We start from the raw sequence: 27,624 nt of genomic DNA on the forward strand, positions 1-27,624 counted from the left end.
AACCCACACCAGCCAGGCTCTTGCCCGGACTCATACCTCACACTGGTGTGTCTGATCTCCTGCATAGCTTTTCAAGATAAACAGAATATTGTTTGCAGAAGTCAAAGGCTCTGCCCAAATTCCACCAATGCCATATAACCTGTCTCAAGCCCCACCTTGATTAGAGTTCTAACTACTGGAATTATTTTTATTAAGGATGTCTCATTACACAGCCTATTTAATTAAAAGGACCTGTAGTTCATGCTTGCCTATTTTAACAGCTTGATCATGTTGCATACTTTAATCAGATGCCTGTATTAACATCTATTTATATTGATTTACAATCCATTTCAACCAGCTGCAATAAGAAAATGGATTAGATGTTACTAACATAATTTGGTTGTAATCTTGGGATGCAAGGAAGGTTTGCTCAAGCACTGTTGTATGCTGGCACAGGAGCTGGATATGGTCTTCTCTGAACACACTTGCATACCCATTCCTTCCTTGTCAATGATAGGGCACCACCTGGGAAGTGTTCAAGCACCATCTCTTCAATAATGTGAAAGTAAGAGTCGTAAATTAGCAAATCTGAATAGCTCCAGTCAAGAAAAGACACCAGCACATCTGTAATTAAGAACTTCCTAGAAAAGATTGCTGAAACGCCAACTCTCTAGTCTCAAGCTGCATACTTTTCTTTCTCTCAGACCACTGGAATATACCCCATGTATTTGGGGCAGTTTACTGTAGGAAAGTTCTTCAAAAAAATCAATTCTGAAGGCTATGTCACAGTTGGAATATGTCAGCTGTCTTAAAGTTCGCTGCCTGAACAAACTTGGTTATGCCAGGCTAATTTTTCTTCCCTCCCTGGCACATACCTAAGGAAGCTTCATTACACTCTTAGAACATAACATTCAAGACTGTAAACAAGAAAATACTTTATGCTGCATTTTCAGTTCAGTAACACCTCAGATGTATTTCAGAACAAAATTAGTCTTAGCAATAACACAAAGTAGATTTTTATAGTCCTTTATTAATCTGAATATAAAAAAGACAGAAGCTGCCTACGATATAGGACAAAGCTCTTGCTTCATGAGGAAACAAAATTTTCTTTACAAAGTGAAAAAATAAATACCCTCTTAGAGTAAGGTTTATATGCTAATGTGTCATAAAAAAGTAGAGTTTTAATATTTTGACAAAATGTCTGTGCAAAGAAACAGATGCATAAACACACATTACTGCTACATTAAGGCAATATGAAAAGTATAGTCAGAAAATTTCAGTAAAGTGACAGTGTAGTTTTCTAGCTTCGATTAAGCCAGTATTGCACCCAAACATGGTCTCCAGTTCCCTCTGTACCCTGGAGAAGACACTAGGAAACCAGAGCCCAAAATGCCCAAGTAGGGGGGTGGAAATTAAAAACATTTTAGCAGAAAATGACCTATCCCATAAAGATGCTAACTCAAGAAAGCATTTAAAATTATACACAACCCTTATTTTAAAAATTAATGGTACATAGTTTAAAATCAGTCTCCAAAAATAAAGCCAACTTGAAGGGCAGCTGACTGAAGCTCCTGAGACCGCCAGCCAAACTGGATGTGGGAAACCTGGGAGTACCCTGCTCACTGAGAGCTGTGAATGAAGTCCCACAACAGTGCTTCCACATGATGCTGCCAACCACAAAACTTTCCTGATCCACCCTCAAGACTTGGAGATCAACAAACTTGTCCCACCTTTCCAAAGCTATTCTCTCAGAATTGTTTTCTATTTAATAGAATTCTGAGTTAAACACAGCTACTTGATGAAGCCCTATAACTTCAGTTTAAGAACTGACTTTTTAAAAAAGTTCTCTCCTCTTTAAAGCAGTTTACTAAAAGCTGAAGCTATGAGCCATACTAAACTGGTATTTGTAAAAGCTAGTCTTACTATCAAAACAAAGTGTGACTAAAAGGATTTAGAGCATGTAAAAGAAAAGGCTGCATTGCTTTCACTGGGTACATCTGTATGTGTACACCACATTTCTCCAGGGTTACCTATCTTTGTGGCAACACTGCCGTGCTACAAACTTATGCATCATTCTCCTTTTAAGTAAGGTGAATCAATTACACTTCTGCTCTCAGAAGATGTCCCAAATCATTTTGGACATGCTGAATGAAGAATGTTTATGTTAAAAAATGTAGTATTTTTGCTTTTGATCGTGGATAGGTGCCAGTGATTGCCTTCTTCACAATCAATGCTTGCATTTCGTATTAGTGCAGTTTAAAGAGTACATGATGGGTTTAAAGTGTATACGTAGATCATATCACAGTCAGATTGAGAAGACTGGTGTGAGTTGGCAAGTACACATGCTGGACATGCTCTACACGGGATCTGCAAACAGGACATGACTGGAAAGGAAGAACATTAGGAAGTTAGTTTACTTCGTATTTTGAGTCTCTGCACTTACTGGAGACTTCCCTTCATGTACACAACAACAGTACTTTCCACCATCCCATATTTAAGACACGGTATTGTGAGAAGCATGCAGCTCATTCTTAGCCTCACTGCAAATTATGTTAGCACATCATCCAGACATAATGTTCTTTGAAACTAGCTTACCACAAACTAAATTTTAAAAATAAGTTTTACTAGAACATCAACATGAACATATTAATCCACGGTCATTAAATATACAAAACCCCAAACCTTCCACATAACTTGGTAACTCATAACTTAATGACATTGCATTTACCTGTAACTGGGAAGCACAGGACTTGCAGCAAACTGTGTGGCCACAGGGACAAAAGGTTGAATTGATCTCCTCTTCACAACATACCATACAAAGCATGGACTCCTTTAGCTTCCGCAGCTTCTCTTGCAGGGCTTTCGTTTGTTGGCAGCTGAGACCCTCACAGTTGTCACAGTTCATGCTGCTTTCTGAAGACTTAAGGGGGGAACTTGGTGGGGTTTGGTCACTTCTTGAAACAAGATCCACAATGCCAGCATTATAAAGAGCTCGCCTTGCATGATCATAAACTTCTTTTGATGTTCTTTTAATGTCAAAGACGTACTTTTTACCAAGATTAATGTTTTCATTCAGAAACAGAGATGCTAGGTGACCCTTTAAGTCTCGACTATACTGCATCATGACAGCACTGGTGACAGTGTCACACCTGTAAAGCAATGAGACAAATCCAAAATTGATTAGTTAATACCAATAAAGCTATCTATACAGTAATTTTTACCAAAGTTGAAGTAACAACACTGAAATTAAAGCATATAGAACAGTCAGAGGTAACATTTAAGCTCTTGAATGCTGTTTGCATGACAGCTCTACTTTGAAAAGTGCAAAATGAAAATGTGGGAGAGACTTCACATCTTCAAGATGTGAAATGTCTGGTAAAATGAGTCAAGTCCATGGAAGGGACTTAAGGTATTACGCTAACATAAACAGCAAAACAATCCACAGTTCAGTTTAGCAATGCCTCTTTGCATGGCAATTTTCAAACACTGCCTTAAAGAATTCCAATTAAGAGTCTTTGGCATAACATCTTTCTTTAGAGAGGCTCTCATGGAGTCAAGCAATATTTTTAACCAAATTCCCACCCAGTAGTTTACATACTAGTATTATATTATTCTGAAGAGAACCAGTGTGAATGCAGTGTAGAGAATTAAGTATTTTCAGCTACCCTAACCATGCCTGTCACATACTTCAGTTATACAGTTGAATCTGCAGAAGCCTATTAAGGCATATCACTTCTCTAGGCAACACAGAAAAAAAAACAACAAACAGAACATAAGGACTACAGCCTCACAGGGCCTAAGGTCCAAGATCTAAGCTTATGGCCAAGTGCTATTGCCAAACTAAAACTCTGCTTAAATTAAAATCAGAAACTGTGAAGGACAGCAGAAGTTAAAGCAGAGACACAGATCAAGAAGTAGTTGAAACTGATACGTGGTAGTTAATTTTAAGAAAACACTGCTAAGTGTCTTTGACAGTTCTACTGCTCAGTGTTGGACATCACAGTAAGAATGAAAGGGGGTTTTAAAAATCAGCATTAACAAATGAATATAGCACCTCTGCCTCAAAAAACAATAGGATACAGCTGTCATGAAACAAAATCCTGGGCATGTGAGCAAGGACAGAGGAACTGTAAGAAGATTTAAATACATGGGATGGGAAGATGGAATACAGATAACATAACTGGAGGAGTCAAATAAAGGATCTACATATTCTGAATAAAAGGATCTTTTCCATTGCTCTCATTCTCCCTCTTACATAGGGATAAAACACTGTATGTACTGTTTATGAAGTATCAAGGAACATAAAAAGTTTATATACCCAAGTGCTGTCATTCATAGTGGAAAAATTTTGCTTACTTTTCTTGCTTACTTTCCCAGAAAACAGAAAAACCTGTTCAGCTTCTGGACTTAAGAGGAAAGACAATGAAATTTTGCAGAGTATTTCCAAAGTGCAGTCAGACCACTGGCTCTTTAAGCACTTAGTTCCAACCCTGGAGAAGAGCAGTAGCTGCAGATGACTCTAGTGGCAATACTGACCTGTAAAATGCATGTGTCTCTGTAATTGCTCTGTAGAGCCCACTTGCTGCCCTTGTACTGATCATCTTAAACAGGAGAACTACACTATTACCAGACTCCTTGGTAACAGTCAGATATACATTCTTCCCAGACTGAGTTGCCATTTGAACAACAGGATAAGCAATCCTATAAATTAATATTTTAAAAAAAAGAAAGGTTATTTAGCTGGTAAGGATAAAGGCATATTCCACAAACTACTACATTGCACTTTTATCAGAAGTTACAATGATCTCTATTGTCAGTAATGCTGGATTGTAGATGCTGCCTCAAAAATACACAAAAATCAAGAGCATTAAGGCCACTTTTTATCTTGATTATAAGCAGGTAGTGTCCTCAGACCCTACATCCCAATAGCCACTTTTAGTAATTCAGAGCAGTTGTGTATTTCTGTAAAACTATAGGCATGCTCAGTACTTCTGCAAAACTGATCATGCAACTGGTTCCACAAAACACATACCTGTTGATCGGACTTAAGTCATCTTTACAGATGGATATGCCTTCAGGTCCAACACCAATAAGCAGTTTTTGCCCTTCACTATCTCTCACTGAGTGCCACTCTACCCCATAGTTCTCCAGTGTTGTAACAATCTGTAGAATCTGGTATTCAGCAGATGCTTGACTTAGACCTTCTAGCTCTTTGTGCTTTGCAATAATGCTGTTGATAAAAAGATTAAGAATAGGTGATATAACTCAAGTATGTGCTGTTACTGTCAGCAGCTTGCTTTAACATGGGTTTTTAGATGACCTAGTTGAACAGATTATTAAATGCTCCTGACCTGCTTTAGCTGCCTATAGATTTCTAGTAATTGTGAACTGGAAATAGTTGAGAATTACCAAAACATCCTGAGAATGCCTTAAAATGGAAGAGCCACATGTAATCAAGGCTTTCCAATGAACACCACGACCCCCAACATATTTCCTCAAACCACCACTAAGTTCATAACTAAAAAAACATACACACAAGTAAGACACAAAGTTTCCTGATAGTCAGGAATTGAGCTATGGAAGGTACCAGAGAATTTTGTTCACATCTCAGAGTAACAGGTACTAAGCTAGATAAATTCTTGCTACTTTCATTTACCAGTGTAGGTCTAAGACATATTTACAATTTATTCATCCTGCTCCAGGTGCTTAGATACCTGTGTTTCCCCAAGTCCTACAGTTTGGGCAGCTTTTCCTTTTCACAAAAGAAGAAAAAACCCCTTGTAACTGAGCTTAAAAATTAGTGAAATCAGAACATCAAATTCAGGTTATATTTTGATCTCCAAAACTATCTAAATTGTTTTACACTATAGCACCAGTAATTAAGGGCATAAAATCTTCTGCTGTTGATCTCCAAAAAGGAGTCTGTATCACTGTGCTCTTTTTACCTCTCCAAAATGGTAGTGGTGAGCTCTTTTGCACACAACTCTTCATAATTGTACTTGGCAGTGTTCTGGTTATAGTCTCCAAACTTCATCTGTGCCAACAAAGCACTAAGTTCAATTGCATGCTCTGAAGAACACTGAAGATTACCAGAGAGAAGATCTTCTTTTATATGCAAGAAAAACATATGCCTGCAATAGAATCAGAAACATTTGCTTACAGAAACTGTTAGATGATGCTTGTAATCAAGACATATCAAATAACATATTAGATATATTTGGGAACCTTTAGTTTGGTAATCAAGAATTTGTGATGATTGTACCAAGTAGAGGACGTCTGGCACAAGCGAAAGAAAAAGGTCTCCATATTATTATTCACTTACCCTCAAACACAAGGCTACAACTGAAGATGGTATTTATCTAAAAGTACTACTAAAAGAAATGAGCATTTTAATCATGTTCTTAAGAATGAGGACTGCTTTAACTCCTAATGCCACTTAGTCATTTCAATTTAGTGAACAAAATATCAATTAAATATTTGAATTAGTTTCCCATGTTTAAATTTTTGGTTGCCACTTACAGTGGCAGTTCACACTTATCCTGCAGTTCACAAAAGCAAATTTGGGAAGAACAGCTCAAACAGCATACACACTTCTGTCATGCAACAGGAGAAGTCATACTTTCTCTACACAGTGGAAATGCCTTTGCCACTACATTTAAGGGAAGATGAGACATGATTAACAGAACAACTTGAGTCACCTGAAAAGGTATTGTGGAACAAAATACAAAAACATCTTCTGTGTAGCATTTGTCACACCAACCTTTACACCTGAGGCCAAGGTAGATTCAACAATTTGCTGAGAATTCACAACGTTGCTCTTAACTGTCTAATAAGTCAGTTAACAGACGAACACTTCCACCAACATTAACAGCAGGATGTTAGTTTCCCCTATAGGCTACTTTAACTTCTACAGAGTCACCCTTTTCTCCCCTCAGGGGACAAAATATAAATGTCTTACCATTTGTTCTTAAGACTCCACATATTAATGGAAACCAGATGCAGAATTACATATCACAGTTAGGAATCACTAAAAAATTATTTCTATAAATGAAGCCTAGCATCCACAGTGATTGTCTTGGCTTCCACCAGAATGGGACATTTACTTCTCTAAAATTAATTGTGATCTACTTTTAAGAAAAGCTGTACTGAGTCACTCATCATTGATGCTGAAGATGCTAGTAAATGATTAGCTTTCCTTCCAAGGGGAATTGGATGATATCTTACATATATTCTGTTGTAGCATTCTAAAATTATTTTGTACTACAGGGTAAATAGGATTTTTTTTCAGCACTGTGAGCAATTACAGAACTTGCAAAATTCATGTTCATTCTTAGCTCTACCGTGGTAAATGTTGCAACTAAGAAGATAGCAGCCCAAAAGATGGGCACCCATTATCCCCTAAGTTGCCCTACAATCCATTTCCTGCAACAAGTCACAGCTCCAACACCTCCCTTCGCAAGCTCTTTGAGGCATGCTAGAGTATCACTGCAGTTGTGACACAAGTGCTTAATTGCATTGCTCTGATGTCTAGACATCAACGGTTCTTGATCTTGTCTAGACATCAAGGGCTCTTCAGCAGTGCTGGGGGGGAGGGTCTGGTGCAAGCCAATATCCTGTGCAGGATACAAGTTTAGGTGGCAAGAGGACCAGAACTTCAGGCAGTAGTGCTGTCTCCACCGTTAGCAGGTTATTCCTTGTTAGGGTTCTTTTTTCCAAGCAAACCTCAAACTTCTGCTCCAATCCCTTTCTCCTACCTTGCTGATTCATAGCTCTTTCAGCCTCGGCCACAGAAACACATCTGTGGCCTTGTAAAATACTTGGGTTGTACAGACTCCTTTTGGGGCTTAGTCCATAAACCCAAAGTACTCGATAAATTACTAAAACACTATGGCCAAAATAAATTCAAATAGTAGGCATTTCCCTGACTCCAATCAACACTTCACAAAATAAACAGCTTCTCATGCACTTAATCCTCTGACAATATCAAGACAGGATTTTCAGTTGTTTTAACTAAGTACTAATTACAAATATAGTATTTTAAAGAAAGATCTGACAATTTTATTCTCATTAGCTGAAACACAGTTACAACTACCACACCTAAATGCTTGTATCTTCAGGTTTTTTTATGCATATGACAGCACTGCCTACGCAGGGGAAAATCAAGAGTTCTTAGTTCTTCCCTTGCTGGGAAGACCTTAATGACATCACAAGGGAAGATGAAAAACAAAATATTGCTCCTGCAAATACAGATGCATTACAGAAACAGCTACAGCAGATGCATGGCTTGTCACATTCCATTACTAAAAAGCCAGCAATGGCATAGGAAAACAAATGAGTTTAAGGCAAATGTGAAACAGCATCACATTAGCTAATGTGCGGTAACTCCACGTAACTGGCTCATATCACACAAGGGAAAACATCGCACAGAGACGCAGCTACTTTGTATTTTTCTGATAAATGAAACAAAGTTGCAGCACATATAAACAACAGTTATTGTGAAGTAACTAAAGCTGTGCAAATTCATGTCCCAGTTTACACTATGATAAGCTATTTTATTACATCAGAGAAAACAGACAAACCCCCCTGTATTTAACAGTCCATCTCACAAAGTTATTGGTCTGCACCTAAATAACCTAAACTGTACCCATAACAGGTCAGTGAAAGACGTCATACTGATCTGCAACAACAGCTGCCCTGAAGTTCAGGCAGCAAATTTGCTGTTGGGTTTTTTGTTGGTTTTTTTTGGTTTTTTTTTTTTTTTTCATTTTGAGTCCTTAAGTGTGTTTGATGAAGGAAAGACATCTAGAAATTGCAGGACAGCAAGGGTTGCACACATTTTATGCATCTGAAAAAGTGATTTGATTAGCCCATCCAACCATACTCAGATTGCACTGCTCCAAAGTAATATTAATGTACCTTGTAAAATCACCCCCCATTCAAAGGTTCAAAACATGACACTAGCCAGAATATGATTACAAAAGCAGATTGCTCTTTTCCTTTTTACACAAAACTGAACAGTGTTTTTTGATCCTTAAAGGCATAAGAACTTGGTTTTATTGCTAAATATAGTCAAGCAAAACTAAAGCATTAGAAGCCTTGAGGCAGTTCCCTATCTAATTCTGCAAATTCTAAAGGACCCAACAGGTTGTCTGTAGAAAACCTGGTTGTATTACAGATTCTATTAGTTACACAGAAAGTATCTATGTAAGTTTTTGTAGATTAGATTGTGACCTAATCTGCTATCCCTCCTCTCTCCTGGAATCTCTAGGTACAATAAAAAAACTGTTAAAGCTTCTCCTACCTCTAAAAGTAGTCAGGTTGTACAGTAAGAGGATACTTATTTTTTCAAGGAATTATTTCAGCACTAATATTTTATACTTAGTGGAATTTTTATCTAGCAAGCTTTAGAACAATGAACTGTGAAAACTGAACTGTTTTTAAGTTTTCTAAGGTTACATTTCCAACATTGCTGGTAAAATGCCTTAGTTTGTCCACCATATAAGAAACTAAACATTTTTGTTTGTTTCTGCATCACTCACCACTTCAGTTACACATGATACATTAATATTACCTGTTATAAATTTGAGAAGTAACTCAAGTCACACAAGTCACACAAGAGTGTCCTACCTCACCCCCCAAGCCCCAACATTCTCTTAGCACATTCTGCAGCTTCTTACTACTCTTGCCAAAGCTTCATTTAATCTTTATATCTTCACAACTCTGAACTTTGCCCATCAATTGTTGTGGCTCCTAGTCATCCTAACACCTGCCGGACATATTGGGACACTGAACAACTAGTGGCAGCTTTAAGGACAAACAGAACTTTCCATTGCACTTGCAGCCCAAGTTCTCTATATGTGACAGCATTAGTACAAAAGAAAGACAGTCTTTATCACTTCGAATAGTCTTACCTTCCCCTCTGAACCTCATGGTACCTAGATGTACCTGTGCATTCAACTTAGCTGTCAGTGGAAAAAGTGACAAACCCCAATCCTTTACCAAAAGAAGTATCTGCATATGACTAATGATTCCTAAACTAGAACCATAACCAAAAGACCTCATTCTCTTCCTAGACTACTGGCAAGAATCTTAGCATATATCCCAAGGAACTGCCTGTTCTCTTTGGGGTATGATACTACTTACCACAGGTTAAGGCTCTTTTCTAATGTGAAGTAAATTTACAACTCTGTTATCTATAGGAATCAAAATTAAGAAGCATAATTGTTCTCCCTAAAAATATATTGATAAAGATCTCAAAATCTATAGAATATAATTCTGTTTTTAAAAGCAGATGTAAGGCCACACCACGTGAGAAAGCAAAGTGTACAATTATGTTCCTCAGTATCTTTGTTCTTATTTGCTCTCAGCAGAGTGGGTGAAAGGTTACCAACTGCAATTCAACTTTGATTTAAACAGACAGATCCATTAAATTCACCCTGTCTATTACAACAGACTTTTATTGCACTGGAACAAATATGTCACTGCTGCTCTGGCTAGCCAATGCTATAGGATAATAGAAAGTTTTTCCTCATTTTCTACCTACTGTATGTATCTGACCGCTCAACATATTTTACAAGCCAGTCCTTGATTTCAACTACTCCATCAATACAACTGGATAACACTGCAAAATACTTTGTAAATATAATTCAAATACTGCCAAACATCACACACCCTTTAACAGCCTTCAGAACAACAATTACCACTTTCAAGGCTGGCAAACTACAGTTCTTTTGAATGCTTTGTAATACTATGTGGCTTGCTTGAATTTGATGTGTTACTTTAAATTGTCGTGGCTTACATATGAATATTTGATTGTCAGTCATACTACACAAGACAACTTTGCCCATTTTGATGTACATCTGGGTAAATTTTACAGTGCTCGAAAAAATCATTCACTTGAAAAATTTTCCTTTTTGCAATCGCCACGAGGTTGACTCTATCCTGCCAGACCTAGAACCACCCATCCTTCCGGACGGGTGCTGTGCACAATTCGCCTCTTGCACGGCCTAGGCAAACACTCCCACTGTTAAAAGGTGGATGCAAATTTCAAGACTCCTCTGATCCTCTTAGCAGAAAACTCTCGTGGCTGGAGCCGCAGAACTTTCTGCCCTGCGACAGCCGTGCGAAGCCCAGGTCGGCGCCGCCGGTTCGCCCGACCCCGGAGCTGCCGCGGGCCGGGGCTACTCCCAGTCACTGACCCGGAGCTGCAACCCCAGGAGCGTTCCGGCACCGCCGGGAGTGCCCCAGAACCGGTACGGCACGGCCGGCACTGCTGGCAAGCATCTCACCCGCCCTCAGTCAAAAAGTCTCCTGAAAATTCCGATTAGTGAAGTATAATCCTTTCTCTAAGCCCCAACTCCTTACGGCAATTCAACACTTCATAACAGTCGATACGTGAACCACCCACAAATCATTCAGTAAAAGAAGTGAAAAGCAGGAGGTTTTTTCCCAGCTGTTGCACGACCTACCAAAAAAACCCCAGAAAATGGTGAAAAAACAAAACGTGACACAAGCCAGAGCTTATGATCTCGATCATGGACTATCACATGTATCTTTAAGCAAAGAGCAGTCCTTTTCAAGCCAATGTGATTTTCCATTCAAAGGAAAATTCATACTCAAACTTCTCTATAGCAGCACACTGTTCACATTTCAGACTTGTTTGTAAAACTCTGACAGCAGCAGATTAAATCTGAGTGACATTCTTGCAGTGGAGCACTTTCATTCCATTGAAAACAATTCTAAGCTATGAAATCATGTGGTGAAATTCAGTACCAGGCAGTCAAATAAAAAATTAGATATTGTGATCCAAAGAATAGAAATAAACTGCTTTTAGCCCTGTAGAAGGAAAAGAAGTATAGTAAGAAAGTTTTTCCATGCAATTCCCCAATTCCCAAAGTGATAAGTAAAGGTGATTTGTTGCCACAGTGGTCAGAGGTACAATTATAACCCGCTCTGCCTTTGAGACAAGACTGCTCCCTTGCATAAGAAGATTAAAATGCATGAGGCTACAATCTTCCACTGGCTGACTAAAGATAACAGAAGCAGAGGTTGATGTTCAGTTGCCAGATCAGCTTTCACAGCATGTAGAAACCTGAATACTAAATTGCTACAAACAAACATACACCTGAGTTTTAAATCGAAGTGCACAGCAAGAATCTCTAATGAAGTAGTGCAACTGGGACTGGCAAAGCTTCCCAAGTATATAGAAAAGACCTTGTAACAACTCAGTCACAACACTTGCTATTATAATCATGACGAGGCATATCAACAAAATTTAGAATTACTTGCAGCTTCCCAGATTTCAAAAGCAGTCTCAACACGCATCTAATTTATATGTAAAAACTGCATCAGAGGCAGCAAGCAAAAGACTGAAAGACTTCCCCACTGTTCTTCACACACAGGACCAGAAGGCAACAGTTCTGCTAGAAACCACCCTTACATCAGATATGGACACAACTGCTAAAGGAAACCAAGGATACTCATCACTTTCTTCCTCAGCCAGCACACTGACTTTGTAGGTAAAGGAAAGAAACAAGCTGTCAGCAGTAACTGTGCAACTAATCCTTATAATTCTGTATTTATTGATTTTTAAGTTCTGCAACAGGTTTAACAAGTTTTGCATCTTCTCCTTGATACCAAACATGCTTACACGCAAACTAAGTATGAATTCAGTTACATGTGTATGTAAATCCTCAAGCAGATCTGAGTAGAAAAAGAGTAAATCTACTGAAACTCAGTATCAACAATACAGGAATAGACATTAACCACAGGTACTGGAATTCTAGGTCTGCTACTTGTAGACTACTGGGCATACACATTAAAGGGCAATTATTGCAAGTTGATGTACAACTTGTATTTTTTTATAATATAGGTCTTTTGATGACTGAGACTCAATTTTAAAATTTGTTGTTAAAAGTATTAGTTTCAGAACAGTCATAATTAATACATAAAAGAAAGCCTGTCCTACCTACATCCTTTTAAAGTCATCTTTACAGTCGAGAAATACCTGCTACTTTGATATAGGTATATAAGCTCTGTTACATTTTAGCTCCACAACCCAGTCTTTGAGGCCCTTGGGGCATGTTTCATCAGTTCAAGCTCTCTATTAACTTGCACCACCTGCCAAGTCTCGCATCGACAGTGTTGAAGGCAGGAACACAGATGTCTGTAAAAACCTCGTAAAGCTGAGCAAGCATTCATCAATGATAGCATAAACCCACCAGTTCTGGGTTTCCTCAGATTTTCACCCTGATTCGTTCTGAGTGGAGGCACATCTGACATGCTCAGGGTAACCTCTTCCACCTCATCAGGTATAAAGTTGTATGGCTCCTTTTGTTCTACATAAAAACCCTTTGTTATTTGGATTTATACTTACTGAGAATATTTAAATAGGAGGACAAGTTTCTTTAAGGAAAAATACTCAAAAAGAGCCCAAAGATATGCCATGGATAGTAGAATTTATTTTTTCAAAATAAGGTACATTAAAACTGGAATTTAGCCTGACTTCATTTGCCTAACTGAAGCTATTATACAGGACAACCATAGTCTAACAGCATAGCATTCTGAAAATTTCAAGCAGACTGATGAGCTGAAACCACTGCTCCCCCAAAGCCTCTACCCTGCACATTAGATCAAAAAATAAAGCAATACATGCATGTTTCTAACTCAAAACCTTTTTCCTATGAAATAAACACCAAATAAGACTGTCAGCATCTGACCAAACTCCTTAGACAAATGTTCTGTGCAGAACCACCATGTTGTTTTCATGGTCTTAATTCTGAAAGTATTAAGTTTAGGATTCTGAGAGAACTAAGTTAATATGAGGGGTGAAAAATGTGTTTGGCACTATCATACACACACTAGATTTCAATTGGCCCAATTTACACTAACTGTACTATCAAAAGCTAACTAGAAAAATTATTTGTCCTATATACAAACATGCACAGTTTTCTTTAAAAATAATAATCCAACTGCAATTCATGTGGTAATCAAACTCAAGGAGTATTCACTACCAATCTTAGAAAACTAATTTACTAACAGTATAACAATTTAGTTAAGAGGACTGGCCACAGAAGAAGTGAAACAGCTGTTTCTTTTGTAGCCTCTAAGGGCCTGTAGCTATTTGAAAGTTACTGTAACATAATACCAGACAAAAAGGAATTCAGCAAGTTTTTTGCTCTCTGGGAGGAATTGTTTCCTGCCTTTCTGTACCAGCAGTTCAGAATGACCTAGAGTAACACCACAGAACAGGGGTTACTATCGGACACACAAATACCATATAAAAAGTCTCCTACTGGTAGCTTAGTTTCTTCCACTTCCAGCACTGAATGCTCACAAAATTACCTACAGTCATAACTTACTGGTAGTTACACAATACTTAGTGTTATAAGTTTAATTATTAAAAAAAACCAAAACAAAACACAACACTAAGATTTTAAAACTACACAGAAAAGTCAAGCAAAATTACTAGAAGATAAAAACCATAAAACCACTGTGTAATCACTTTCATAAGTTACAGAAATCGAAAACAAAGCATTACATTAAATCTACTTACAACCATATTTACCTTACCTTGTCTGTTCCTGTAAAATAAGATGTGGCTCAACAAAAAACTTGACTCTCAATTTCAATCGATAAGGGGCTAAACCATCCATCTGCTGGGAGATCCTGTTCCTCAAATTCAGCCATAGATTCTCCCCTTTGCTGCCAGTGAACTGCAGTCCAAAATAATCAACTTCTATAATCCCCAACCTTCTGCAAACCTGAAAGAACGAGCTGCTTTATAATAAGGCTACAACATAAAGATGAAAAATAACACCCGAAGTGCTGTTTCAGACTGCTCACTTAAAACACACACACACAAAAATCCTGCTGTCAGCACCTTCATACAAAGGATTACTTAATTACTGGATTTTAGGCTGCATACAAAACATCACGGAGAGAAACACTAAGCATAAACTAGGAATTTCTCCACTAGCTGAAAAGCACGTGGTCAAATTTTCATGGTCAAATTTCACCCCAAGGACAGGCACTTCAGAGGACCAGCAGATTTCCAAAAGAGGAGAGTATCAGCTGTTCAACCTCTCAGCCAGTAGCACTTGCTGGGCACGAAGGAGTAAAAAGTACAGCCACCAACAAGTTTTATTTAGATGCCACCAGCAGACCGGACTCCCGCGTCTGGATCTCTCCAGCATCCCCAAGGCCGCCCCCGCTGGCGACGGAAGGGCGAGAAGGCACCTGGACAACAGCTCTGGCCTGCTAGGTCCCGGATACAGAGAGTTGGATGCAAAGGGTGCTGTATCCCTCGCCTCGGGTCCCACTCGTGCTCCCTCCCCGAGAACACTTCCAGCGGGATGCAGCGGTGGGGCCCGGGCCTGCGCTTCCCACGGCAGAGGGACCGGCGAGCCCCGAGGCGGGGGATGCAGCATCCCCTTCATCCAACGTGAAGAGAGAGGTTGGGGGGGAAAGAAAGGAAAATAAAAAATAAAATAAGATTAAAAAAAGAAAAAAAAAAACCAAACAAACACAAACAAACAAACAAAAAACCCCACCAAAACACAAAACCAGAAGGGAAGCGGGGAGACTGCGGCGCTCGGCGCTCCCCGCCCCCACCGCCGGCGCGGCGGCCGCCCCCGCACGGCCCAGCCCAGCCCCGCGCCACCGCCGCCCCGCACCGCGGTGCCCGCCCGAACCCCACCGCGGGCGCGGCGCCTCGGCACCGGGGCGGCGGGCTGGCAACGGGGACACACGCGCCTGTGGGGCACCAGCGCTCCACGCTGCCCGGTGGCCACCGCTACACCCACCACAGCCCCCCTCCCCGAGCCCTGGCGCCCCGGCGGCCAGAAAACCCTCACCTGGTTGAGGCAGTCCTCGCCGTTGGCTTTCGCCTCCACTTCCACCTCCATCACCACCGCGTCCGGCCTGGTCACATAGCACAGCATGGCTGGGGACAGTCAGAGCCGCCGCCGCCGCCACGGACACCGGAGGAGCGGCCGCTGCCGTCGCTGTCGCTCCGGGCTGAGCCCCGCTCGCGTCCCAGCCGCCGCCGCCCACGCCCGCCAAAGCCCGTCGCGCCCACACCGCCTGCGCTCTGCCAGCGCCGCTCCCTCCTTATGTAGCCTCTGCCCGGCCCGCCCCTCCCCGGCCCGCACCTGCGGGCCAATCGCGAGGCTCTGCTCATGGCTGTGGCCGCCGCCGCCACCAATGAGCGCCGCCGCCCCCGGGAGGGCGGCCGTTGTCCGCGCTCTCTGGCGCCCCCCGCCGTGCCCGCCGAGGCCCGGCCGCTTGGTGGGCCCGGCGCGCGGGGTCTTCGTCCGCCCCAGCGCCTCCGCGTTGCCGTTACCCGCCCTCAGCCGCCACAGCCCGGGGCTTCTCACCTCCGAATTACGTCCGCTTAAATCAAAGCCATGTGCCTTCTTCCAAGCGCGGGTGGAGGAGGCCAAGCCCACTGGGCAGGGACAGCCTGCGAAACTAATGTGAGAGTGAGCATTTGTGGGGGCTGTAAAAAGCAAATGTTGCCTTCACGGAATCAATTAGGTTGGAAAAGATTTGAGATCATCAAGTCCAGCCTATGATCCAAAACCACCATGTTAACTAGACTGTGGCACTAAATGCCACGTCTAGTCTTTCCTTAAACACCTTCAGGGACAGTGACTCTATTGCCTCTGTGGGCAGCCCATTCCAATGTCTAATCACACTTTCTGCGAAGAAGTCCTTGCTAATGTCTAACTCAAACCTCTCTGGTGCAGTTTAAGACTATTCCTCTCATCCAGGTTAGTTGCCTGGCAGAAGAGGCCGACCCTCATCTGGTTACAACCTCCTTTGAGACAGGTAGTTGTAGAGGTGACCCCTGAGCCTTGGCTCATCTCTCGGCTTTGCCAGCACTCCTTTTCATTGAGGGGAAGATAACATCCAAATAGGTGTTCTCTTTCCCATACTCTCTTTGGCCTTCTCCAACTGTGCGTTATGAAGCATGCAAAGCACTGGAAACATGGAAATTTTAAGAAGGACTGGTCAAGCACTACCCCAGTCTCCATGTACTACCATGCCATATCCATTTTGTTCATATGAACTCTGTAACTAGAAGACTGCTCAGTTCTGAACCAGGCAGAACAGCAGGAGACAAGTAAGAGATGCCAAACCTGAGTGGTGCTGCGTTTTACCTGTATACCTGCTAGCTCAGATTTTCATGCCCAGGTCTGTAGTGTTTAAATTGAAGAGCTCAGAGTCTTAAAAGACCAGACTCAGGGAGTGGAGGGTAGAAAAAGGAACCAACAAGAAAGAAAAATTAACAAAATTGCAAAATTAATTGCATCTTAACTCTGTGATTTTGTGGGGGAAGAAACCCCAAACTCTTTGGGACGGGCTTAATTATGAGGGGATTAACCACTGACAAAAAAATCAGAAAATATTTTAGTATGGAAAAAAGCCTGTATTCCCCACTTCTTTAGTTTCTGTTGATGTGGATGCAGGAAATATTATTTTACTTCTATTTTAGTTTTACTTATATATATTGCAGTGTTATGGTATTTTGTGTGGTTTTGATATTTCTGTCATAATCAAGAGCCTTAAAGATATTTTGAAGAAGAAACACCAAAACTGCCATGATGACTCATGCCATTAGTATTCTGATATCCTCTCCCTGACAGTAGCTCATATCAGATGTTACAGAGGAAGGTGCAAGAAGTCTTTATATAATTGTGAGATAATGAGCTTGTATATGTTTCTCTAAGACTAAACGGTTAAAACTGGCTTATACCTAATAGATTAGCCTTTACTTATTTATCCATCTTACTTGTATCCTAGGAATCAGTTCACCTTAGGCTAGGTGTTGTCCCGACAAACAGAAACCTACCTTTTCTCTACATATTAATATCTATCCTGTGTTTTTCTTTTATCTGACTGAATGTAAATGTAGGTGTTCTTATTATGTCTGTAAAAGTGTTATCCTACTTTGAAATCTTCTAAACTGTAAGCCACAAAAATAGCTTGTGGCAGTAAATTGCGTAGATTGGTTAAACCCTGTGTAAAACAAGCATTTCTTTTCAAGGGTGTCATCTGGACACTGCTGTCACAGAAATACTTTTCATTTCACAGTCTCTCTGTGATATTTTATTCATGCTGTACAGGAGAGAGTAAAGGACCAAGCCCTGCTTTAGCACACAGGTGACAGCTCCTGCGACAAATGCCTGTTGCAACCCTTTGGGTTCTGTCTGCGAGAAAAAACTGAAGCATCTTACAGTCTCCTGCCTGGTCTCTTTGATGAATTATCAACACTCAGTGAGGTACACTGTCAAACTGCTCATAGCATGGATGTTCACCTTTCGTGTATCATAAAGGAACAATGTTTATCCCCATGTCATCTCAGTGCTGTATGTCACAAAATGATACGTGCTATATGACATATATCTCTATGATGGGTCAGCCTTTTGCTATAGTGTCAATGCATGAGTAATTCACCTTATACACATTAATGTATTTACATTTCCTTGCCTAACACTTGTTCATCACTTTTCCTTGACGTAATCCCTCTATAAGGTTAATTCTTTGTCACATACTGCTTCGAATAACAAATGTTAGTTTTAGTGCCTCCTTGTCTGACATTCGAATGGAAATCCTGTGAAAAGTCCAACTGCTAGGAGAAGGGAAATGATTTCCAGACCTCCAAATTTAGACCCCAACATGACATTATTGATCATCATTTCCAAGGAACACTAATGCCTCTCATTGTACAGATTTTTGTTCACAACGTTTCCCAACCTCCAACCTGTTGCCATGATACTCCACCTTGTGAGGAATTCAGTAGCGTAGCTGTGGTGTCTTTACCCAGATGTTTATGTAAGATCTTACTCTAAGATTCTCAGTTTTTGCTTGTTGCCCATGCTACTGACTCTGATCAAATTCAGGATACTTTACTGCAGCAGAAATCCAGGGTAAAAGGTGCAAAATGCTGTATGTGCTCAGGATGAGGCTTCATTAAGTATTTATCTTTTATCTTTACTGTCCATTCATGGCAGTAACATTAAAGGCATGCATGGAAGTACTGTGTTATCCCAGCTTTTGGTGCCAAAGGTGTGCTCTGCTGACTATGAGGGAGATAATATCCCAGGCAAATGATGAGCTTCTCTAACCCTGCACAGAACAGCAGCTGATATCTCTCTAGGAAAACTAAGCACCAACAGACTTCTCACAGTGCTGCTTGTGTGTGGTGTCTCTTGTTCTAGCAAGAATGAATGGCTGAATGAAAAAATATTTTTAATTGTAATGCCAGTTTATATAATAAACAGAAGCAGTATGAGGATGTAGACTCTGGCTTTTCTGTTTCCCTACTCTTTGGCCTTGTATATGCTTTTCTCCTGTTCTGATTTATTGCTTTCTCATTTTGTTTGGCTTAAATAAGAGATATTTAGTTTAAATATATAGTTTGTTAGGCTATTGAGAGATTGTTTGGTTAACTCCACACCCATGACAGGAGAGCCATGAAAGGCCCATCTTTGTGAGCCCAGAGGAGCACAGTGGGCACAATGATAGGCAGGAACACAAATTAAGGACTAACAGGAAAGGAGACTTTATCTGGTTGCCTCCCCAGGCTGGCCCAGTAGAGGCTCAGCTCCAGTGTCCAGGTATAAAATCTAGCATTAGATGTGACGGGGAGCAACTCTCCAGGATACTAAGGGGGGATGGTAGCTGGAGATGTGGGACACATCAGGTTGTGCAGGGCAAGAGTTTTTGGGGATTGCACAGGATTTATCACGGGATGTTCAGGGGAGGAACCAAAAGCAGGACAAAGGAGGGATCTAAGATATTTGGTGAGCAACAAGTGTGGAACAAGCGAATGAAAGAGTTCACCTGTGTAAAGAGTTGGCTGGTCAGGATGCTTGTCCAGCCATGCCCTACTCCTGGCCACACAGCCTGCTATGTCTCCATGGATGGACCTCCATCCTCCTCAGCTATTGCAGGGAGCAGGAGGAGGTTAGTGGTGCTGTCAGTGTTGGTGTGAGTGGTCTGTGTGTCTGTTCATGATCTGTATGGCCAGCAATGTATATATTTTTTTTTTTTTTTTTGTGCCATATACATGTGCTCTCTGTGTGTGTGTGTCAACTGGGAATATGTGTTCAGCCTCATTAGTGGCTGGACCCAGGGACATGGAGTGGCAGCAGTCTTGTCTCTCTTGGGCTGCCAACATAGGTATTTTCCACTAACACAAATCTTTAGAGAAAAACACTGGAAAGCACACAGCACACTGTTGGGATTTTGATTTTGTGGGGGTTTTTTTTGATTTTGTGGGGGGTTTTTTTGTTACATTTTCTGACTGTCTCTTTGTATTCTGTATCAAACTGAGTAACCAAGGACTAGGTCAGCACAAATGCATTTTAGGATGATCCAAAATGAAACTGAGTGGGATCATATGATTGCAGTCAGTGTCTTCTGCTGTCTCTTTCCTGGGTGAAATTGCTTTGTGCATAAACACAGCAGTAGTGTCTATCTTCCTTCTTGTCACTGTCAAGGCCTGCTGGTCATGTTGCAAATGCACATCACTCACATGGATGATGATCTTCTGACTGAGAAGCATGGAGAGAATCATAAAATTGAGGAGCTAATCTGACAGTGATGGTTGCTTAGGGGAAACACCATAATCCATCCATAAACACACAATGTGTTTTTTTCCTACCTGAAAGATTCTTTTAGTGTTCTCACACATAGTATGCCTCTGTCTGAACTTTTTGAAAAATATTCTTTTGCTCCACACTGTTCATGGTGCATAACCATCTTCTATGGAAAAAAGAGTGTGTCAGTGATTGACATGCTTCCCACAGTGTTGGTTCACCTTTGCCAAAATAATGAACACAGAATAATGTGCTAAGATTGTCCACGCAGCTTACAGGCCAGAAGCTGACTGTTTTATGAAGCATTATCTGGTGGCCATTCCCAAGACTTTTGATAAAACTGGTCTGTAACATTTTAAGAACATAAAAACTATCCTGCTAGATCAGACCAAGGATTCACACACCTTTGAATCCTGTTTCTTGGGGATTTCATTCAGTGGTAAACCATGTGCATGACATACAAGAGGTACTTATTGACACCTACATGCTGCAAACTGCAAATACCTCATGGTATATCAAAGAATATAAGAAGAAATGCTTATTCTTACTCCACAGAATCCCTTTATTAACTCTACCCCAGCCAAAACGTCCCTGCTGGTCTTGGCTGGTGTAGAGTTAATTTTCTTCACAATGTCTGGTATGGGGCTGTGTTTTGCATTTGTGCTGAACACAGCATTGATAATATAGAGATGCTTTTGTTATTGCTGACCAGTGCTTACACACAGCCAAGGCCTTTCCTACTTTTCGTGCTGATATGCTGGCAAGAAAGTTTGGGGTACATGGGAGGTTAGGAGGAGACACAGCCAGGACAGGTGACCCAAACTGACCGAGGGGATATTCCATACCGTATGATGTCATGCTCAGCATATAAAATAGGTGGAAGAAGGAAGAAGGGGGGGACATTTGGAGTGACAGTGTTTGTCTTCCAAGTTGCCATTGCACATGATGGGGCCCTGCTCCCCCGGAGATGGCTGAACACCTGCAGCCCCATGAGAAGCAGTAAATTCCTTGGTTTCCTTTGCTTGTGTGCACAACTTTTGCTTTCCCTTTAGAACTGTCTTTCTCTCAACCCACAAGTCTTCTGGCTTTTACCCTTCCAATTCTCTCCCTGATCCTGCTGGTGTGGGAGTGAGTGGCTATGTGGGGCTTGGCTGCTGGCTGGGGTTAAACTATGACATACTTATATGCTGCAAAGTACCCAAGACAAATACCTCATGTTATATCAAAGAATATAAGGAGAAATTCTTCTTCTTACTCCCCAGAATCCCTTCCCAGCTTCCACTGATTTGCAATTCAGGGACTTGCTTTCTGTTTTTGTGTTAGATAAATAATTTTGTCTAGAGTCATACTCTGAATCTTTCCCAGTTTGAGACCAGACTTATTGTAGAAATCCCATTCTTCTTGTTGGGACATATATCAGCTGCTCATGAAATCTATTAATTCCATTTAATAACCAATTTATTTATAATTGCTAGCAGAAAGAAATTCCTCAGTCTGCACTTTTTCAGAAGCTCCAAACGTCAAATGACCTTTGAATTTGAGCTTCTTTTCCAGGTCATTGATTCCATTTCTGAGTATTTTGCTTCCTTTTGTGCTTGTAGAATGGAGTCATCATTGATTATTTTCCTGTTGTTAAAATGTGCTCTTGTGGTCTGGAATCAAAACTTTCACAAATTAAATTCTCACCAATGTTTGTTCCTACTACTGTCATTATAAGCTCATATCTTAAAGCTCTTTGCCCTTCCTCGCACCACCTTCAGAACTGCCAGGACATTGAGAAAAATGGGTTGGAATTTAAACAGATTAAAATATGAAGAAAGACTTGGCATAATAGCTTTTTCTATGTGTCAAATAACAACCACAATTTAAAAAATTTTACATGTATCAAGGAAGGATTTACATTGTCACAATAATAATAATAGTCAGTTCCACAAAACACAAAAGAATATAATATTAAAAAAAGGCTTATCAAAGGTATTTTTTATTCTGCTGTCTCTCTTATATGAGAGCTGTCAAACGCTGATTTTACAAATCTTGCAGTATAACACCTGTGTTTTTAATTCTGTCAATCAATCAGTAGAACCCTTTTAGTGTGCTTTTATTACAAGTAACACCTAACAAAAAGACTTGACAAAATACTTATTTCTCTATTTGTGATTGAGTTGATCTGTGCATTTGACCTAACCTTACCTATATTAATTTCCACTGTTTCTCCAGTGCAAACTCATCATTTTTTTGCCTGAAGAGAATGCAAAACACTGTCACTCATGGAAAAACTGAAACAAACCCAACAGTGTCATTAAACCTTGGTATGATAATGGAGAATATAAAATAGTAAAATAATGTAAACTCTCATAAACAATTCTTCTATTTTTTCTTGGTTTTTTTTTTTTGGTTGATTTTGAATCCATATACATTTTCCCTCATTTCACAGGCCCTGCGCATCTCGAGTTCAGATCCATCCTCACTTTTTAAGTATCTATCTGGATAATCAAAGCATGTATGATAGGGCACGTATACAAGCAGAGTGAATACTAATGACAAAGATGATTTTAACTGTAATGTTTTTTAAAAATTGGAGTTCACGACTTTGCAAGTACATTAACTAGTCAACAAACTATATTATAATACTGTTTTTAAAAAAATCTCCTCTCTCTGCCTCTTTTTCTTCTTTCCCTTGTCGCATTTTGTATCATCAAGCAGTCTTAGTGGGAAATTCTACAGAAACATTAGCTTCACCACATTGGCCTAACTGAAGCTAACAAAATTATTAGTAGCAGTAGTATTTTATTACAAAAAAGAAATTATGTTTTCTTTTTCTGACTGGAAAATTCAGACTTCTGAGAGTATTCAGAGTTCGGATGATGTCACAGTGGTTATTTGATTGCAGAAACTGAAATTATGTGGTAAGAATTATTGCAGAATTTTGATTGGACAAAAGGATCTATTTATAATTCTATTGTCCCGTAATAATGGTCTTGTCTTCTGATTTTAGAGCCACTCCTCAGATTTCATTAATCCATGTGCAGATCAAAAAATTTCACATCAAGTTTTAAAAAAAATTACCTGTCCTATGAATCATGCTCAAAAAATTGGAAAGGAAAGTAGCCATTTTAAACCAAGCAATTTAACAGTAGGTATTTCCCTGGCTTCTTTTGAATACTAATTCTGAGGAAAAGAAAACAGTATGTTTACTATTATCGATTTAGTTTATATTTTTATTTCACTTAGAGTTTATAGAAACCTAAGAATTTTCTTTAACCTAGCAATACTTTTTTTAATGTTTAGAATCTTCAAAATATGTCATTATATTATTCTATTCTACATCCTAATATCCCAGTTATAATTTGTATAAGTTTAATTCACACCATTCTTAGAAGCAATTGAATACATAATTTGCTTATAGCCTAAAAAGGAGAAGTAAAAAATACCTGGGCTATTATATCTTTGTCTTCTGATATACACTGAGCAATACTGTTTGCTGCTAAATACTGTGTTCCCCAAGTATTATTATTATAACAGCTTGTTTGAGAAGATAGCATTTGATAGCTGTCAGTTGTATTTGCTCCAAAATATATAATCTTTAGGAATTACTGTCCCAGTATTTAGCAAATGGATGTCTGAAACAAAGGCACATAAACACAAAAGCGATCTGATTGCACAATTTTATAAGCATATTTTTCAGAAAGGCGTTTTCATGGACTATTGTCTTTCAATTGCAAGTATTTGCAGTCAAAACAATTACATTTTGTTCTAAATGTCAGCCAACAAGATTGCCAACAAAACAGAAGCAAAGCTGGTTGTTCTTAGAAACAACATAACTCACCACTGTTAGTCATTTTTTCTCTTACAATCTCTTCAAACTAGATTATCTCAATAACTTCAGTGTTCTCATTTTGTAATTAGAATAAAGTTTAGGGTCTATAGCTCTCATTACTACAGTAAAGAGCTCATAAACTAATTGGAGAGATTAATACTTTCACAAGTTTCAAATGTTGCTCATTATTTTTAACAAAAAAACCCTTCTAATCTAACAACATATCAAAAGTTTGTCTTTAGGGCTTGAAGCATGTATGGAATTTGTTGTGAGCAGAAGAGTAACAGATATACCAAGTTGCGTTAGTTCCAGTTAAGTAGAAATAAAATGAGCAAGTTAAGATAGGTCAGAAACTTCCAACTCTGCCGTAAAATGGAAACAAGATTTTTAAAGAGGTGATTATTCCATTCTGTGAATAAGCTTATCTGTTCCTAAGTAAGGTCAAAGTAAGCAACTGTAGATAGAGTAGGATTGAGAAGTTAATGCAATGTGTGTGGGTTCTCTCTACAAGCCATGTTTTAGGGAGAATTTAGGTCACAGTCAATGATTTTGTCACTTGACAGATCCAGTACTTATCACTTCTACAAAAAAGGGAACATCTATGTGACACAGAATTCTGCCACCGTGGCGGCACAGAGTGTTTTTCTCTGCTGAGGTATGGAGTAGGTAATGGTTTGTTTCAAAGCCCTGAAGGAAAATCAGCTCACAGGTTAGCTGCTTTGCCTGTGTACTTATACCCAAGACAGAACAGTTAATGGGGGGGGGGTGAAGGGAAGGGGAGGAAAGAAAGAAAAAAATATTAAGAAAAAAAAAAGGTATTTTGTCATTTAGATAAAGAAAAAAATAGTTCCTGCTAAAGATACATACACATATGTATGTATACATCATGTGTCTCAGCTGAAAATACCCACTGCGCAGGCTTGAAGGCCTTACCCACATTTGCAAAGCCAATGGCCATCCTCTACAAATACAGTCACACAAAGATCAAAAGCTTGCAGAATTTACCACCTAAGGAGTCTTTCTGCTGTGCCTTTTGCAGCCGGAAGTGCCTGTCTCGTATTGGCCTTTTTAGCCACCAGCGTGCTCGTAACAAACGTGGGTAGAGCTCTCCCCAAATCTTCGTTCGCGAAGCCCAGCCATGAAAGGTTATTTCTCTTTCATTGTAATCGTTACTCCAAATGCGTGATACCAATTGTTTCATGAACTCAGTGAAAACATTGCCAGTTTCAAGGAATGGATGAAGTGTGACAATTGATTTTCTGACACATTTGTCTCACAGTTGCATGATACGTTCTTAGTAAGATTAGGAACTTGTTAGACAACAGGCAAAGCTCACGATACTGACTGTGAATGAGTTTGTTTGCATGAATCGGCTCCCCAAACTGACACTTGCTTAGTGTGTTCTTGAATGCAAAAGAAAAGCAGTAGTCATTTTCTGAAAGCTGGGATCTGGTAGTTAGACTGCTTATTGAAAATGTTTTTTAATAAGCTCATGAAGAAAGGTATTTTATTCATAGAACACCCCCACCCCACCTCCACCCCCAAACTTAGCTGTAGTTGCTTTTACAGCAGATAATGAAACTGCTAACAGAGTTCGTAAGAATAACTTGATAAGTTATTTGATTAAACTAGTATAGAAAATAATCCAAACAGAAGTCACAAATGTCATACATATAGAAGGATACATAGTTTATACATGTGAAATGCTCCAATAGCCGCATCTGCAGCTGATGGGCAGTGCCATGCTTCTATAGTACAGGATGCACATACTGTGGAGCATGAAAAGAATATCAGTCAAGAGATAAAAACAGCAAGGGTTTGGGGAGGTGCATTTTGTAGGAGGAGAAAGAGATTGTTTGCCTGGTGCAATTTGGGAAACTAGCCAAGGCAGTGCAGGGGAGAGAAAACAGACAAGCAAAATAACATAAACAAATTTAGGAATAGAAAGAAACGCAATGAAAAAGTTATGTCCTTGATAATGAAAGAAGATAAATAGAATTTGATTTCCTTTGGTTGTGAAAGACTGGAGGAAGAAAGGGAATAAAACTGAAAATACGAAGAAAACTGTATGAAACAGGTATCTGGAAACTCTTCGGGGAGACCTCTGTACATTAACTACTGCATGCAAAAATGAATGCAATACTTCACAGAGAATAAAACCTCTTGATTCAGGATCATCAAAAAAATTTTAAAAGACTTTCAATTTATTTTTTTCTGAATTTGCCTTCTTTTTAATTTGGCTTCATGTTTAATGACTGTATGAGAATGCCTATCTGTAGAAAGCAAAATATCCTAATAACCTCTAATGCCACAAGTGAAAGCATGTAAGATTGTTCAGACATTAAGGTAAACCCAAGAAAGGTGGCCCAGAATTGTACTTTTATATTTACAAATCAAAAAAAAATATTCACAGCTCTCAGAAGGTGGGATGGATATGCAGAAATAGGTATCCTGTATGAAAGCATCTTGAAATTATGGTTGATTTACAGTTGATCATAACTGGGAAGAGAACAAAAAGCAAATTGTAGAGTTTACTATAAAATAGACGCTATAAAAGTAGAAGTCATGTAAATTATCCCTATTCTCAGAGGCTACTTTGTATGTCTACAGCTTGGCAAGAAAAAAAATTTCCATGGACTGTTATTGCGTCTGCAGTTTTTGTGTGAAAACTATATTTCTCTGAGAGAATTACAATGTATTTTGTTGTAGCCTGCATGAGTCATGTGCGAGTCATTAAAGTCAGAGCCTGTCCTTTGTAAACTCATCATAATTATGTAGGCCAAGGTTAAAGAGAAAATGTCTGGTTTATGATTCCCCTCACTCTTCTAGCTTTTATACAAATTATTCTAACCAGAAAAAAAACCTGTTTGACAACTGACGATTCCTTGCAATTTCCAGATTCAACATCCATTATACAGCATCTCTTTGCAGACTCACTTGGCTATAATATTAGGTTTGCATGTGGTAGCTTTCACAAAAAGAAAAGAAAGAACTGTAGCTACAAAATAATACATGCATACCTCAAACTTTCAGCACAGAAAATGCCATTTCCCTGTTTCTGCAGAAGGTCTTAGACAATCAGGAATTCCATTTACAAAGAGGATCATATACTCTTTATATTAATTACTACTTTAAACTGAGGAGAAGACTAAGGCAGATTGGAAAAAAGTAAAGCGATATGCCCATGAGAGAGAACAGGACTGAATCTCTTGCTTGAGGAAA

The 27,624-nt window shown here is 39.6% G+C and overlaps 1 protein-coding gene across 2 annotated transcripts; it reads right to left on the reverse strand.

Annotated features, from left to right (window-relative positions):
* Positions 1-989: 989 nt before the first annotated feature.
* Positions 990-16,047, reverse strand: MYLIP (myosin regulatory light chain interacting protein). Of its 2 annotated transcripts, none has more exons than XM_027654139.1 (7): positions 15,834-16,047; positions 14,551-14,741; positions 5,925-6,110; positions 5,012-5,209; positions 4,516-4,680; positions 2,708-3,128; positions 990-2,363 (listed from the first exon to the last, which is right to left on the reverse strand). In XM_027654139.1, the coding sequence occupies exons 1-7, from the start codon at positions 15,918-15,920 to the stop codon at positions 2,274-2,276; spliced, it is 1,338 nt and encodes a 445-aa protein (XP_027509940.1). In that variant the 5' UTR covers positions 15,921-16,047; the 3' UTR covers positions 990-2,273. The 2 variants fall into 2 exon arrangements, with proteins under 2 accessions (XP_027509940.1, XP_027509941.1); XM_027654140.1 differs by lacking the exon at positions 15,834-16,047 and adding an exon at positions 15,217-15,543.
* Between the last annotated feature and the right edge of the window lie 11,577 nt (positions 16,048-27,624).

The sequence above is a fragment of the Corapipo altera genome, unplaced genomic scaffold, assembly GCF_003945725.1.
Source record: "Corapipo altera isolate COAL_440 unplaced genomic scaffold, ASM394572v1 60, whole genome shotgun sequence".
NCBI classification, from domain to species: Eukaryota; Metazoa; Chordata; class Aves; order Passeriformes; family Pipridae; genus Corapipo; species Corapipo altera.